The sequence below is a fragment of the Danio aesculapii genome, chromosome 5, assembly GCF_903798145.1.
Source record: "Danio aesculapii chromosome 5, fDanAes4.1, whole genome shotgun sequence".
In the NCBI taxonomy this organism is placed as follows: Eukaryota; Metazoa; Chordata; class Actinopteri; order Cypriniformes; family Danionidae; genus Danio; species Danio aesculapii.
The window spans coordinates 4307414-4320742 of record NC_079439.1 but is presented as its reverse complement, the minus strand read 5'-3'; the positions used below and the strand labels follow the sequence as shown (position 1 = coordinate 4320742).

General features: G+C 35.8%; 1 protein-coding gene across 2 annotated transcripts in view; it reads right to left on the bottom strand.

The window, feature by feature from the left end:
• Window positions 1–13329, bottom strand: part of ggnbp2 (gametogenetin binding protein 2) — a 36218-nt gene that overhangs the window by 7694 nt on the left and 15195 nt on the right. The window contains exons 7-12 of one of the 2 annotated variants that reach the window (XM_056457244.1): window positions 12702–12911; window positions 10252–10426; window positions 5566–5748; window positions 3424–3571; window positions 3211–3336; window positions 380–534 (exon numbers count right to left, since the gene is read on the bottom strand). In XM_056457244.1, the coding sequence (XP_056313219.1) occupies window positions 380–534; window positions 3211–3336; window positions 3424–3571; window positions 5566–5748; window positions 10252–10426; window positions 12702–12911 (997 nt within the window). The remainder of the gene's footprint in view (window positions 1–379; window positions 535–3210; window positions 3337–3423; window positions 3572–5565; window positions 5749–10251; window positions 10427–12701; window positions 12912–13329) is intronic. The other variant, XM_056457245.1, reaches the window with a different exon arrangement.

Below are 13329 nucleotides of genomic sequence, written 5' to 3'. Positions count from 1 at the left end.
GCGAATCTTGACGCATGACCCCGCGTTTCCGTGTATGAATGGAAGTCTATGGGAAGAAAAGTCAAGTGTGACCGCAGCTTAAGTGTGTTGAAGCAGGGCTGGAAGTAAACTGTGCAGGGTTGTGGCCCTCCGGGAATTGAGTTTGACATCCCTGCTTTAGGGCCCAACTTAACTTCTAGAAACCCAGTTACAGTTGTAATCAAAGTGCCACATCATTTATATTACAGTGTCTTAACAGCTATAAATAAATGAATGATGAACTCATGATATGTACTATACCATTCAACAAGTTCAAACTACTCTGAGATGCATCTTTATTAAAAGTTAATGATGTAAAATTGATCCATGAGAAACAAATAATAAAAATAAAATAACTCACGCTCTCGTTTCTGCAAAGTGTGCCCTTGTTTTTCCTTTTCTTCTTTTTGTTTTTGCCCTTTGTGCTGTCTTCAGAGTTGGCCCAGCACTCCACACAGCTGTCCACAGCGTCCTCCTCCTTCTCTTCTGAGCAGCGGTGAATGCAGGAGAATTCACCTGGAGACAGAAATCAATCAATCAATTAATCAATCAATCAATCAAGGGAATCTTCGGTTTTTGTTCCTGACTGATTAAAACAGCAATAAATATGTTAGACCCTTTTCGCAAGACTGTTATGACTAGGGGTGTTCATAATAACCGATTAACCGTTAACCAAAGGGAGCGCTCTTAACCGATTAAAGGTATCAGTTAAACGATTAAAAAATATGATTACATTTTTGTTTTTAACTTTGGCTGCACAAAGGATAAAGAATGAGCCTCCTCCAATCCACCTTTACTTTCTTTTTCCCTTATTCACTTTCGTGGATAAGGAAACAGTGTTGTACGCACTACGCTGAAGTCATCCATTAGCCTACATATTTAATTCCGTTTGTTAAACACAAAGATTTGTTTAGAAACTATTTCTAAATTCAGATCTAATTTCCAGCAAAGGAATAAATGAACAATAATAATGAAGTGTGGTCGTCAGCGCCAATAGCCTAGTGGTTAGTGCGTCGACATATAGCACACAGGTGCTTGCGGCGACCCGAGTTCGATTCCCGGCTTGAGGTCCTTTGCCGATCCTTCCCTTCTCTCTGCTCCCCACACTTTCCTGTCTTTAAAAATCTCCACTGTTCTATCAATAAAGGTGAAAACCCCTAAAAAAAATAAATAAATATATATATATATATATTTATATATATAAATATATATATATATAATATATATATATATATATATATATATATATATATATATATATATATATATATATATATATATATATATATATATATATATATATATATATATATATAAATAAATAAATAAATAAATAAATAAAGTGTGGTCAAAAAAACGGAGTTATATCCAAACACACGTCCTGTTCTTATGCTCCATATGGTGATGCAGAAGTCTCCAAAACCTCACAGGTGGACAAATCTAAACTTGTTTTTATTTAAACAAACTAAAATATGCATATAATAAGTAATACTGCTCATAATAATAACAACATTATACAAACGCAAATTGTCAAAAGGTAACTGAAAAAGCCCCCCCCGGAGATGAAGGCGGCATGGAAGCAGCGGAAAGGGTTGCGCAACAACGTTTAAGGGTTGTGCAACAACGTGTAAGGGTTGCACAACAAATCGCGCTAAACACGTCTTGCACCAGGTGTATAGGGCCCTAAATGTACAACCAACTAACCAACCTTTTTCCCATTTGGTAAATTACAGTTATTAATAGTTTTTATAAAATATTATATTTTAAAATACCCTACATAGCCTAATCAAACAAATCCAAAGATTTTCTTGATTTTTGTATAATTATATCTCCGCACCAAACTGCATATAAAACATGTATGCAAATTAATGCAATATCATATGAAAACAACAAAACTGTATATGCTATAGTAGCCTGTACTTTACAAAAAGTCAACATATGAGCCTTGTTATTGACTTTCATCAAACACAGCGCGCGCACATGAACCGCCATTGAGAGAGGAGTTAAAAGCACACAAGTTCTAAGGTAAAACCAGAAGCTCAAGACAATCTTTAAAATGGTGACTTCTGTTTAAAATGTTGACAGAGGTTTGTAATATATTAATAACGGCGGAGCATTAATTAAATGCATATTTTCTGTGGAGCGATCGATTTAAAGCAGCCTGATATTTTTATTTGTTAAAAAAAAAAAAAAAACATGATTGGAAAAAATAGCCTCTGCCGCTTCTTAAAATGGATTCAGTCTGTGTTTTCATTTTGTAATCCAAACTTGTAATTTAAGTGAAAAATATGTAGGGCAGGCCTATTTACTTTAGTCTTTTTATTTAGTTTATTCTTTATTTCTGTGCTGTTGGAAACACTGCAGGTGCGTGAAGATGCTCTGTTGTTTTGTTCTGTTGTTAATATGTTTAAATAAATGAGTATTTTTAAAATGCAACATTTAATGTGTCAGAAACAAAATAGACACATCATTTTTTTTTTGTTATATAATAACTAATAATAACCTTACCAGTTAACGGTTAATATTCGGTTAACGGGTGCCAGTTGTCAGTTGGCAAAATGAACTGAAATGATCATCCCTATTTATGACGCATTTAATGGTCATCAGCAATGGACATTCTGCTCTTCTTGTCCAAAAATATGCAACAGTTTTAATATGGATGCTGAAATAATGCAGTGGAAAGCAGCAAAGTAGTAACAACGTGTTTTTGTTTTCCTGATTGTTCTTTATGTTTTCAAGTTGATGAAATCATTTATATTTTAAGTTATAAATACATTTGATTGATTCTTGTTTGTTTACATTGTTAAAATGTCAGATTTATTTTAAGCAACAGTAAAACTGTTAACTTTCAGAAGTTGTGGTGATGCTTTCCCTGAAGCAAAATAAAAAGGAATGTTGGTTGTAACATTTATTAAAATATCATATCCTGCATTGAATATCACATTATTTAGCATGCTACACAAAAATATATAAATTTTAATTTTTAATATTGCCATCGTTGTAAATTGTTGAGAGAAAATAGAAAGAAAACCATCACAACCTTTTGAAAGTACCACTAAAGTCATTCCTGGAAATTTTCCAGATATTTACCAGCATCACTGTGTGAAAGAGGCTAGTGTATGGGTGAAAAACAACAACCTGAATGTCCATTATAAAATATCTGTCAATCCAAAAAAATTCTGATTTGCATACCTGTCTCATCATGGCTACACATGCCCTCAGTGCAAGCCACATCTGAGCCCTCTCTGGAGCCCGTCTCGCTGCCCTCCATACTGGAACAGTAGCCACAGTCACTGCCATTACTATGAGGCAGCAGAGCTGGAGGAAAAAACAGACACAAACACACCGATCAGATGTACTTTATCTGCACCACTATATAGAAAGTCAGACCCTCAGTGTATTTACCTTTCTTGGTTTTGGGGGAATGCAGAATGGAGGCGGTGGGGCAGGTGCAGGCGGAGCTCTGGCTGGTGATGATGACCTCCACACTGCCAGCAGACTCTTCTCCACTGCCGCACGACTTACAGCCGCTGTCCACAGACTCTGATGAACCCTGACAAACACAAACACACTTATTGGATTCACTGTAAATGCATCTTACTTTGAAATACAGTCCTCTTGCAGATGTTTTAGAAGCATTGAAATGTTAATAGATATCTAATGCTAACAGATGTCTAATAGATATGAATTCACTTTTGTTCCAGAGGCTTTGTTTTTTAACTTTTAAAGGTTTAGCATGTTTTAGTTGAAGTCTGAATTTAAAATTGTATTGTTTATGCATGGAATTTATTATGAACCATGCTGGATGGCTATTTGTTTTCACATTTTATAGGTTTAGCATGTTTTATTTTAATTCTGAATTTCAAATGTGATTGTTTAAGTATCGAATGTATTGTGACGCATGCTAGACTGTGATTTTACTTCTTTTTCTTGCATTGTCTATTTCAGGGATTCTCAACTAGTGGCGATCCTGCAGGTGGGCCGCGATATCTTTCAATACTTAACTATCATTTTTGGATTTCATTATTAATATTCTATATTAAAAGGATCCAAGTAATGGTCTTTCTCCTGTTTTCTGATTGATTATTTTAAACTTGGTGCAAAAACAGCCTCATAATGATCGCGTCTGCGACCCGTACACGCAAGTCTGTTCATTCACAAACTGTGTAAAGTGAAAGTCTCTCTTTGTGCGTTTTGATGTGAACCACTTAAAATATCCGCATAGTTGTCCAAATGAATGTCCTGCAAGTGTTTTATAATGGATGTGCACCCAAACAGAACAATCTAGCAAGGCACAGTGGACTTTCTGCCATAGACTGCAAAAATAAACTTGCACGCGCTCTGGCAGAGCTGTTCACTGTTCCTGTCAGCAATCTCCCAATAATATCCAGCTGCAAACTCAACCACCATCAGATCAACCAGTTTCAACAGATTTAGGGTGTTAAACTGTATTGTACATTTGTTTGTATATTTTTGAATAGCAGATATTGAATAGTAGTATTAGTCAGTCCAGTTAAAAAGCAGAAGCTGGCCTTTCGCAAATTCCCTGTTAACCTGTGGTTCTCTTTGAATCGGTGTATGTTTAAATGTTTAAAAAAAATATTTAATTCTATATTTTATATTATATTTAATAAATGATAAATAATAAATGATGTTAATAAATAAAGGATTAAAATGAGCATTTTATGTAGACAAAAACTTTAGAGTGTCAGTCAGGTGGGCCATCAAAAATTAACCGGAGAAAGAGGTGGGCCCAGAACTGAAAAAGGTTGAGAACCCCTGGTCTGTTTAATATATATTACACTTGTTGTAGAACGCTACTTCCTCTATTTTAAATGCACCTTTTGGGATTAATAAACATGTTAAACTTAAATTCAACATAGTCATACCTGACATTCACTTTGATTTATTCCGTTTAAATACTATACTGATAATGAAATAAATGTTAGATCCAATATCCAGTATTTTGGATCAATGTTTTTTTAATGAATTCTGATTCAGATAGGATCAATAGATTCTTTTTTTTAATCAAACAATTTTATAAACCTGCAACAGTTTCCTTAAAAATATGACAAATTTTAACACTCATAATAATAATAATAATAATAATAATAATATGCAGAAGAAGAAGAAGTAGAAGGAGGAGAAGGAGAAGGAGAAGAAGAAGAAGGAGAAGAAATATTTCTTGAGCAGCATACTGAAGACCGGTGTAATGGCTGCAAAGAATTCAACTTAACACCACAAAATGTAAATATTTATGCAGAAAGAAAACAGCTATTTTAAACCGCAATATATCACAATGTTACTATTTTTGCTGTATTTATGATTCAATAAATGCATCCTTAATATGGAACAGAGACCTCTGAATATTATATTTACAAAATCATTTCCTCCTCAAATATCTTTATACAAAGGGTAGCACAATTGTGAATAAACAAGCCAACTAGGGGCATTCTGATGCCTAAACAATTCATTCAAATGTTTACGCAGTGTAATAGTGCTATTAGAGAAGACAGTAAAAAATAGGAAAAGAAACAGAGTCATTACCTCATCAAGACTTTTATCCTTTTCCTCTTCCACCTCTTGCTCAAAGCCACACTTGTTTTTACGTCTGTTCTTGCGCTTCTGCCTCTTTTTCTCCTGTTTGAGCTCTTTGGCTCGCTCCTCTTCTGAGAGCTCCTCACAGAGCTGCTCCAGTCGACTGATGCCCTGAACTTTCTCCACCGCCATCTGCACATCATTCAATACATGCGCTTTACGGTCAGCATTATAATATACGGCACTTTCCCCAAGCACAAACTCACAATGTCTCTTTATTTCCCTTTTCCCTTCAAGCGTCAACACAGTAAAAGCATTGCATTTTTTTTTGTTTTTATTCCTCACATATTTTAATTATTATTATATATTTCTGAGATAAGAATTATGATTGTTAAACATTTTTACCACTATTTACAGAAGACACCCATTAAAATGTCAATGTAAAAATAGTTTACACACCAATAAATATTGTTAAGCATAATAAGAAAACTAACCATTCACATTTAAAGGGCACCTATTTTACCCATTTTTCAAGATTTAATATGAGTCTTATGTGTCTCCAGAATGTGTCTGTAAAGTTTCAGCTCAAAACACCCATCAGATTATTTATTATACCTTTTTAAATCTGGAAAATGTGGGCTGTTTTAACACTGTAGCTGTTTTTGTTGCCTGTGCCTTTAATGCTAATGAGCTGGTTCTCCCCGCCCACCGTTCCCTTGTGTGTGTCACAGCCATAGTCTTCAGGTAGACAAACAGTTTAGTGACAGACATGAATGAAGCAGATCTCCCTTACTACGGTAAGAACTTTCACAACGGTTATTTGATGTATTTGCTGTGGAGTTAATTCAAGCCTTTATAAAGTGATGAGTCACACACGATGTCGTTATAAAGTTCGCTCGCGTGTACATGCATGACACACACACGTTAGCTTTGCACTGTATTTGCATGGCAAATGTGACAGGATACATGTTAATATCCACTGCTGTATGGATATCTGTTATGTTAATATACACAATAAACCTGGGTCCACAAACCGGGTTTGAAGCATCGTCTTTCATAATTGTATTGACACTATGCGGCTGGGGTGATGAATTACGTAGGGATTTTGCTGTCCTTAATACAAACATGCACTGTTTTAAACTTGTAAAACTCATTCTTGATCACAGTTGATGATGATTGATGATCACAGAGCGCTGAACAGATCTTTTAATCCCGGTTGCTTTGCGCACATCCTGTCTTGTTGATATGATTATACGCGTTTCTGTGAGACATGTTAATATGCGTCTGTCAATCAATTCAGCGGGCGGGGAAACCGCACTCCTATGTCAAGTTGCAGTCGGCCTCAAAATGGGAAGGATTTGGATCCTATTTTAACGTCAGGTAATTAAAAAAAAAAGAGACTTATTGTGTTTATTGTGTATTTATCCAACATGACTTTGGAGACACTATACCTAGGCACAGTTCTGTCCAAACAGCTTACAAAAGATGATTTATCATAGGTGCCCTTTAAATGAAAATACTCTATGTAAGAATTACATTTTGACCTCAAAATACTCATAATAATAATAATAATAATAGTTAATTATTTTTTTCATTTCCACTGCCCTTTAAACACTACGTTTTACCCACTTGTCAATAATAAATGTATTATTAGCAAAGTCGGCAGCACGGAGGCTCAGTGGTTATCACTGTGGCCTCACAGCAAGAAGGTCGCTGGTTCGAGTCCCGGCTGGACCATTAGACATTTCTGTGTGGAGTTTGCATGCTCTCCACAAGTGGCATGGGCTTCCTCCGGGTGCTCCAGTTTCCTCCACAGTCCAAATACATGCGCTTTAAGTGAATTGGGTGAACTAAATTGGCCGTATTGTATGTGTGAGTATGCGTGAATAAGTGTGTACAGGGGTGTTTCCTAGTATTAGGTTGCGGCTGGAAGGGCATGACGGAATAGTTGGCGGTTCATTCCGCTGTGGCGACCCCTGATAAATAAGGGACTAAGCCGAAGGAAAATGAATGAATTAATTTAGCATTTTTTTTTCACAATTGTAAGAGGCTAAATTATCATATGCGTTTGTTTATATGACAAAACATGTATTTTTGACTCAAGAAGGTCCATACTGACTCCAAAGGCAGATTCTGATAAGATCAGGGTCTGGTGTGTGGACTTTGGGGGTTTTACGATGTGGTCACATGTTGATTGGTCAGTTTGAATGTCTCAGCATTTTGGGCTTTAGTCACATGGTCAAGAAAGATACAAAATAGCTGTAAAACTGTTTCTGCGTTTTCCTCCTCTGCTCCTCTCCTCCTCTGGAGTCTATCTTCTCTGGCTCTACTGCAATCAGGCTAACTTCTGGGCCTGCTCTCTCTTTGTCTCTCTCTCCCCGTGTCTCTCCTTCTACCTCTTGTAACTTTAATTCTAGATTTAAGCTGGGTACAATTTATATGTTTTTATTAATTCACATTTGATCATTTTATACAGTTATTTCGTAACTAATTCAGTTGTAACCATAGAGAATGATTGTCATTAAATCATCTCATTTTCAAGTATTTGTGAATTACTTGATTTAACATCAACATTTAATTGTTCCATATTGCAATACAATCACATAATATCAATGATCTCCCACATTTATAGCTATTAATACTGCCCTTATTTCCGTTTTTGGTATGAGATTGCAGAAGAATGGTTCGACTAGAATGTACAGTTTGTTACCATCAATACTGATAATTATTAAGTCATTTGGCAGAACTACAGTTCGAACCGCTGTGGTTTTAAACCCATTCCTACACATTTTTATATTTAAAATAAGTACAGCTCAAAATAAGCATGCTTAATGTTTACATAAATAATAATATTTTTCTAAATGACATTATTCCACCAATTTCTTTGACAGTATAATGCACTTTTTTGTCAGTATTCGTTGTAGACACTTTACTGGCATTAATGAGCTTACTGTATTTAATGTGTATGAAATCACTACTGTAAATTTACTTTAAAGCAGACTCAAAAATGTCTCTCACCCATGTATACTGTTTAAATTCCTGTGACTTTAATATCATTTCCAGCTATACAATTTAATGTAGTTTACAACCATAAATAAAAGTATAATTCTCATTCATCTTTATTTCTATAGCACTTTTTACAATATAGATCGTGTCACAGGAGCAACATCTAAACATATTTCAGACATATTTCACATTTAAGAAAGCTTCGATTGAAAACTAGGCTGTCTTTCCCAAGTACTTTTTCACCATCTTTTAGATGAGACGTTAAACCGAGGTCCTGACCCTCTGTGGTCATTAAAAAAACCTAGGATGTCCTTCGAAAAAGAGTAGGGGTTTAACCCCGGTGTCCTGGCCAAATTTTCCCACTGGCCTCTGTCCACCATGGCTTCCTAACCATCCCCTTATCATAAATAGCTTCATCACTCTGTCTCCTCTCCACCAATCAGCTGGTGTGTGGTGTGCAGTCTGATGCAATATGGCTGCCGTCGAGTCAACAGGTGATGCTGCACACTGGTGGTGGATGAGATTCCCCCAAATATCTGTAAAGTGCTTTGAGTGTCCAGAAAAGCACTATATAAGGAATTATCATTAAATTATTAAATAAGAGGCCATGGTGTTCATTTATTTAAACGTCCAGTGAAATTAAAATAAAGTTTTTAGGTGTTAGTTTCTGTCTGGTAGTTTGAGGGATATCTATATTATTTATTATTACATATTTATTGCCACATCAGCAACTTATGGCTATTTCGTGGCCAAATGTATATACATTAAACTATTACATGATAAAAACAAATTCGTATTATATTAAAAAAATAAATAAATAAATAAATTACTTAGACAAATATATAAAATATAAATAGATAAAATTTACAAAAAATTTATTCAAAGTTAAATATGGTTTTTCAGATCTATTTTTGATAAAAAATGTAAAACTCTTCCTGGAGGTACGTTTTTAAAAATGTCCATCAAAGTACTCTCCTTATAAAAATCCTGTCTAACGGAATTTAAACTTCTACATTCCAACAAAATATGTTTGATGGTGAGAGCAGTCTGGCAGATATTACATTTAGGTGATTCTTCGTTATTTAATAAATATGAATGTGTCAACCTAGAATGTCCAATTCGACATCTGGTATAGACCGTCTGATCATGCCTGGTTTCGAAATTATAATTTGCTAAATGTCTTTCATTTATTTTCGGGTTAATTTCATATAATTTGTTGAGGGATATCTATAAGCTAGTGTGCTACAAAACAGTGACAACACGCGTATAGAAAATATAAACATTCAAAGCTTACAGTTTTTCACTATCACATAAATGGATCAATGATTTATTTGATCTCCTCATAATTCAGTATCTCATCAAATCTTCTGATCAATCAAAAGCTCTCTATAATCTGACATGTCCCGCCCCTTCTCACTTGCTTTTCATTTGATGTGCTTGAGCTCAACCACTCTCACTGACAGAGCTGTGATCAAAACAAAACGCTATTGGCTGTTTTTTTTGAAGGGGAGGAGCTACTCTATGTCCCGCCCCCTCTTCGTGTTTCAGTTGAGATTACGTCAAAAGCAAAAATGCACATTTCAAAGCACTTCACAGGAGGTTAATGTCCGGATATAAGACTTGTATGTCATTTATGGAAATGAAAATGTAGGAATGAAGCACGGGACAAATATGAGACGAGAGAATTACCTCGAAGCTTTTGCGCAGTGCATCAATGCCCAGATAGAAGAGCATCTGCCACGTCTGCTCTTCTGCTCTCAGTTTCTGCCAGATCCTGTGCAGCCGCTCGTACAGGTGAATTCCCAAACACGTCAACACCTCCTCCTGCGCGATATCGATGGTTTTTGCATGTTTCTCTCGACGCCTGAAAATGATCCAAACACATGTAGTGAGTATACAGTTAAAGACTCAATTATTAGCCCTCCTGAGAATTTGTTATTGTTTTTTAAATATTTCCCAAGTAATGTTTCACCGAATGTTTAACACATTTATAAACGGAGTAAACTGAATAGCTAATTTCTGATAGTTGATTACTTTAGTCTTTGCACAATAATAAAATGAGGTTTTGTGCAGGATATGAGCAATTCAGCTTAAAGTGCAAATCTAAAGACCTAATTAGGTTAAGTTAACCACACGAGTTACTTTAAGCCATTGGACAACAATCATTTTATTCTGTAGCATGTTAAAATAAAACGTATTTCGTAAGTTATAATAACATTGAGGTGACACAATGGCTCAGTGGTTAGCACTGTTGCCTCACAGCAAGAAGGTTGCTGGTTCGAGTCCCGACTGGGTCAGTTGGCAGTTCTGTGTGGAGTTTGCATGTTCTCCCTGTGTTGGTTTTCTCTGGGTGCTCCGGTTTCCCCCACAATCCGAACACATGCGGTACAGGTGAATTGAATAAACTAAATTCGCCGCAGTGTAAGAGTGTGTGTGAATGTGAGTGTGTATGGATGTTCCCAGTACTGGGTTGCAGCTGAAAGGGGATCCGCCGTGTAAAACACATGCTGGAATAGTTGGCGGTTCATTCTGCTGTGGCGACCCCTGATGAATAAAGGGACTAAACCGAAGGAAAATTAATAATAATATTGACCTTAAGCTCTGCTCACACTGTGAGATTTCAGCCACGATTTTGTCAGAGAAATTTGGGAATTCCTAAAAGATTCCTGAAATCCTCTGCTAAAATCGGTGGTCTTTGATCGTTGGTTTGACATGTACACAGACAGCAGCTTGGTGCAAGTTGCAATCAGATTTTCCCTCTGATGAAGTTCTGGCAGTGTCAGAAGATTTCAGACATTTTCCTATAGAGTGACAACAGCTGCGATGAGCGTCAATCCAACAACCAATAGGAGTGCAGAATCTGATGACGCAATCCACGCGACAATTCAAACAACCTCAGGAAAATGTCAAAACATGTCTTCCTGGTTTTATTGTTGAGACATGCTGTGTCCAAAACTGCCTCTACAGATAGTTTATGTTCGCTGTGAGGAATCATTTCAGAACGCAGGATAGTGAAAGTGTCACGGGTGGATGACGTCAAACCCCGGAGGAGTTTTCTTCCGTGTTTGGTGCATCTTCATTGTCGTTCAGTCTGACATTATGACGGCTGAGATCTTACAGTGTGACATGGAAGCCATGTTCGTGCAGTCTGACATGCTACAATCACACATATACATATATATATATATATACATATATATACTATATATATATATATATATATATATATATATATATATATATATATATATATATATATATATATATATATATATATATATATATATATATATATATATATATGTGTGTAAAATATAAATAATATGATATATAAAATAAAACGCACAATGTGAGCTGGGCTTTAGTAGTTTTTGCTTCTTCATTTTTTTTAAATAATGTTTTTTTACTCCAGTCAAACTACAAAAATAGAAAAAAATTTACTTCAGAAAAAATAGATGTAATAAGAAATACTATGAAAATCTTCATTGCTCTGTTCAACATCACTTCGGAAATATTTTTCAAAGGAGGGCTAATAATCAACTACATGTATGATAATGCAATGACTAGCATAGCAGGGTTCCCACTCATTCATGGACACCAAATTCAAAGTCTTTTTAGTCATGTTAAATCAAGCACCTTTGTAATTCCAGCATTCATAGTGCCACAAAAGTCCTCCCTGTACTTAACATTTCACTTACACTTAATATTTACATTAAAATGTCATAATGATGTTTCAGATGTGTCATTTTCAGAAATGTAGACCGTTTTTAAACAACTATTTTAAAGTCATGTTTAATACAATTAGTTGAATTCAATACAGATTATATTCAATTGTGGTTTCTGGAGTATTGATAAAATGCAATATGTGTCATAATTCATGTCTAAGATTTAATTTTAATATTTTTAAATTAAGTTTTTTCGTTCAGTTTTAAAAGCAGCACAGTACAACTGTTGAAATAACACCATAAACTTTTAATACAAGCACTTTCAAGGACCGATGTTTGTTTTCAAGTACTTTCCATGTCTTAAAATCAAATGTCTGAGTACTTTTAAGAAGCGTGGGAACCCTGGCATAGTATTAATAATGTTGCATGCATGATATATAGTCAAACAAGGTCCGCATGGACTGAACCACTCACTCATAACCCCCTGCAAACTCTGGCTCTGCTCGGCCCAGTAAGTGAGCGATGAAGTCTGTCTCGCAGCAGACGTGGATGTGGCGCTCGTGAGGACAGCAGCGTAACCCCTCATACAGTGCCGCACAGTAGCCCTTCTCCTTACTGCTGTCCAGATCCCCCACCAGGATGTTATATGCTCTCAAAACCTTGTTCTTACAGTCAGTACAAAACCTGAGAATGACAATACAAGAAAAAAAAAAGCATCAAAATTTGTCAATTTTAGCTGATAAGCCAAGGAGCTTTCACTAGTGTAATTGTATTCAACATAAATTACTGACACCTTTTTATTTTATGCTGATGTGTGTTTAATGTATGAAATATTTATTGATTTTGCACCACCACCTCCCAAACAATGTGTGATTTTCTGTAAGGATAATACAAGGCAGACTAGGTCATCGGTTAGAGGTGATTGTTCAGTTAGGGTTCACTCTGACTAGACTATCTGAACCGTGCCCGGGCAAGTTTTCCGGTTTGTTTGACAAGTGTGAGTACTTTAAATAGTGCCCTGGCATGGTTCAGTTGGCCGGCCCTGGCCCACTTAGAAGAGGTGTGCCAGAGCACGTTTCGGTTGGGCTTTGCCGCGGTACAC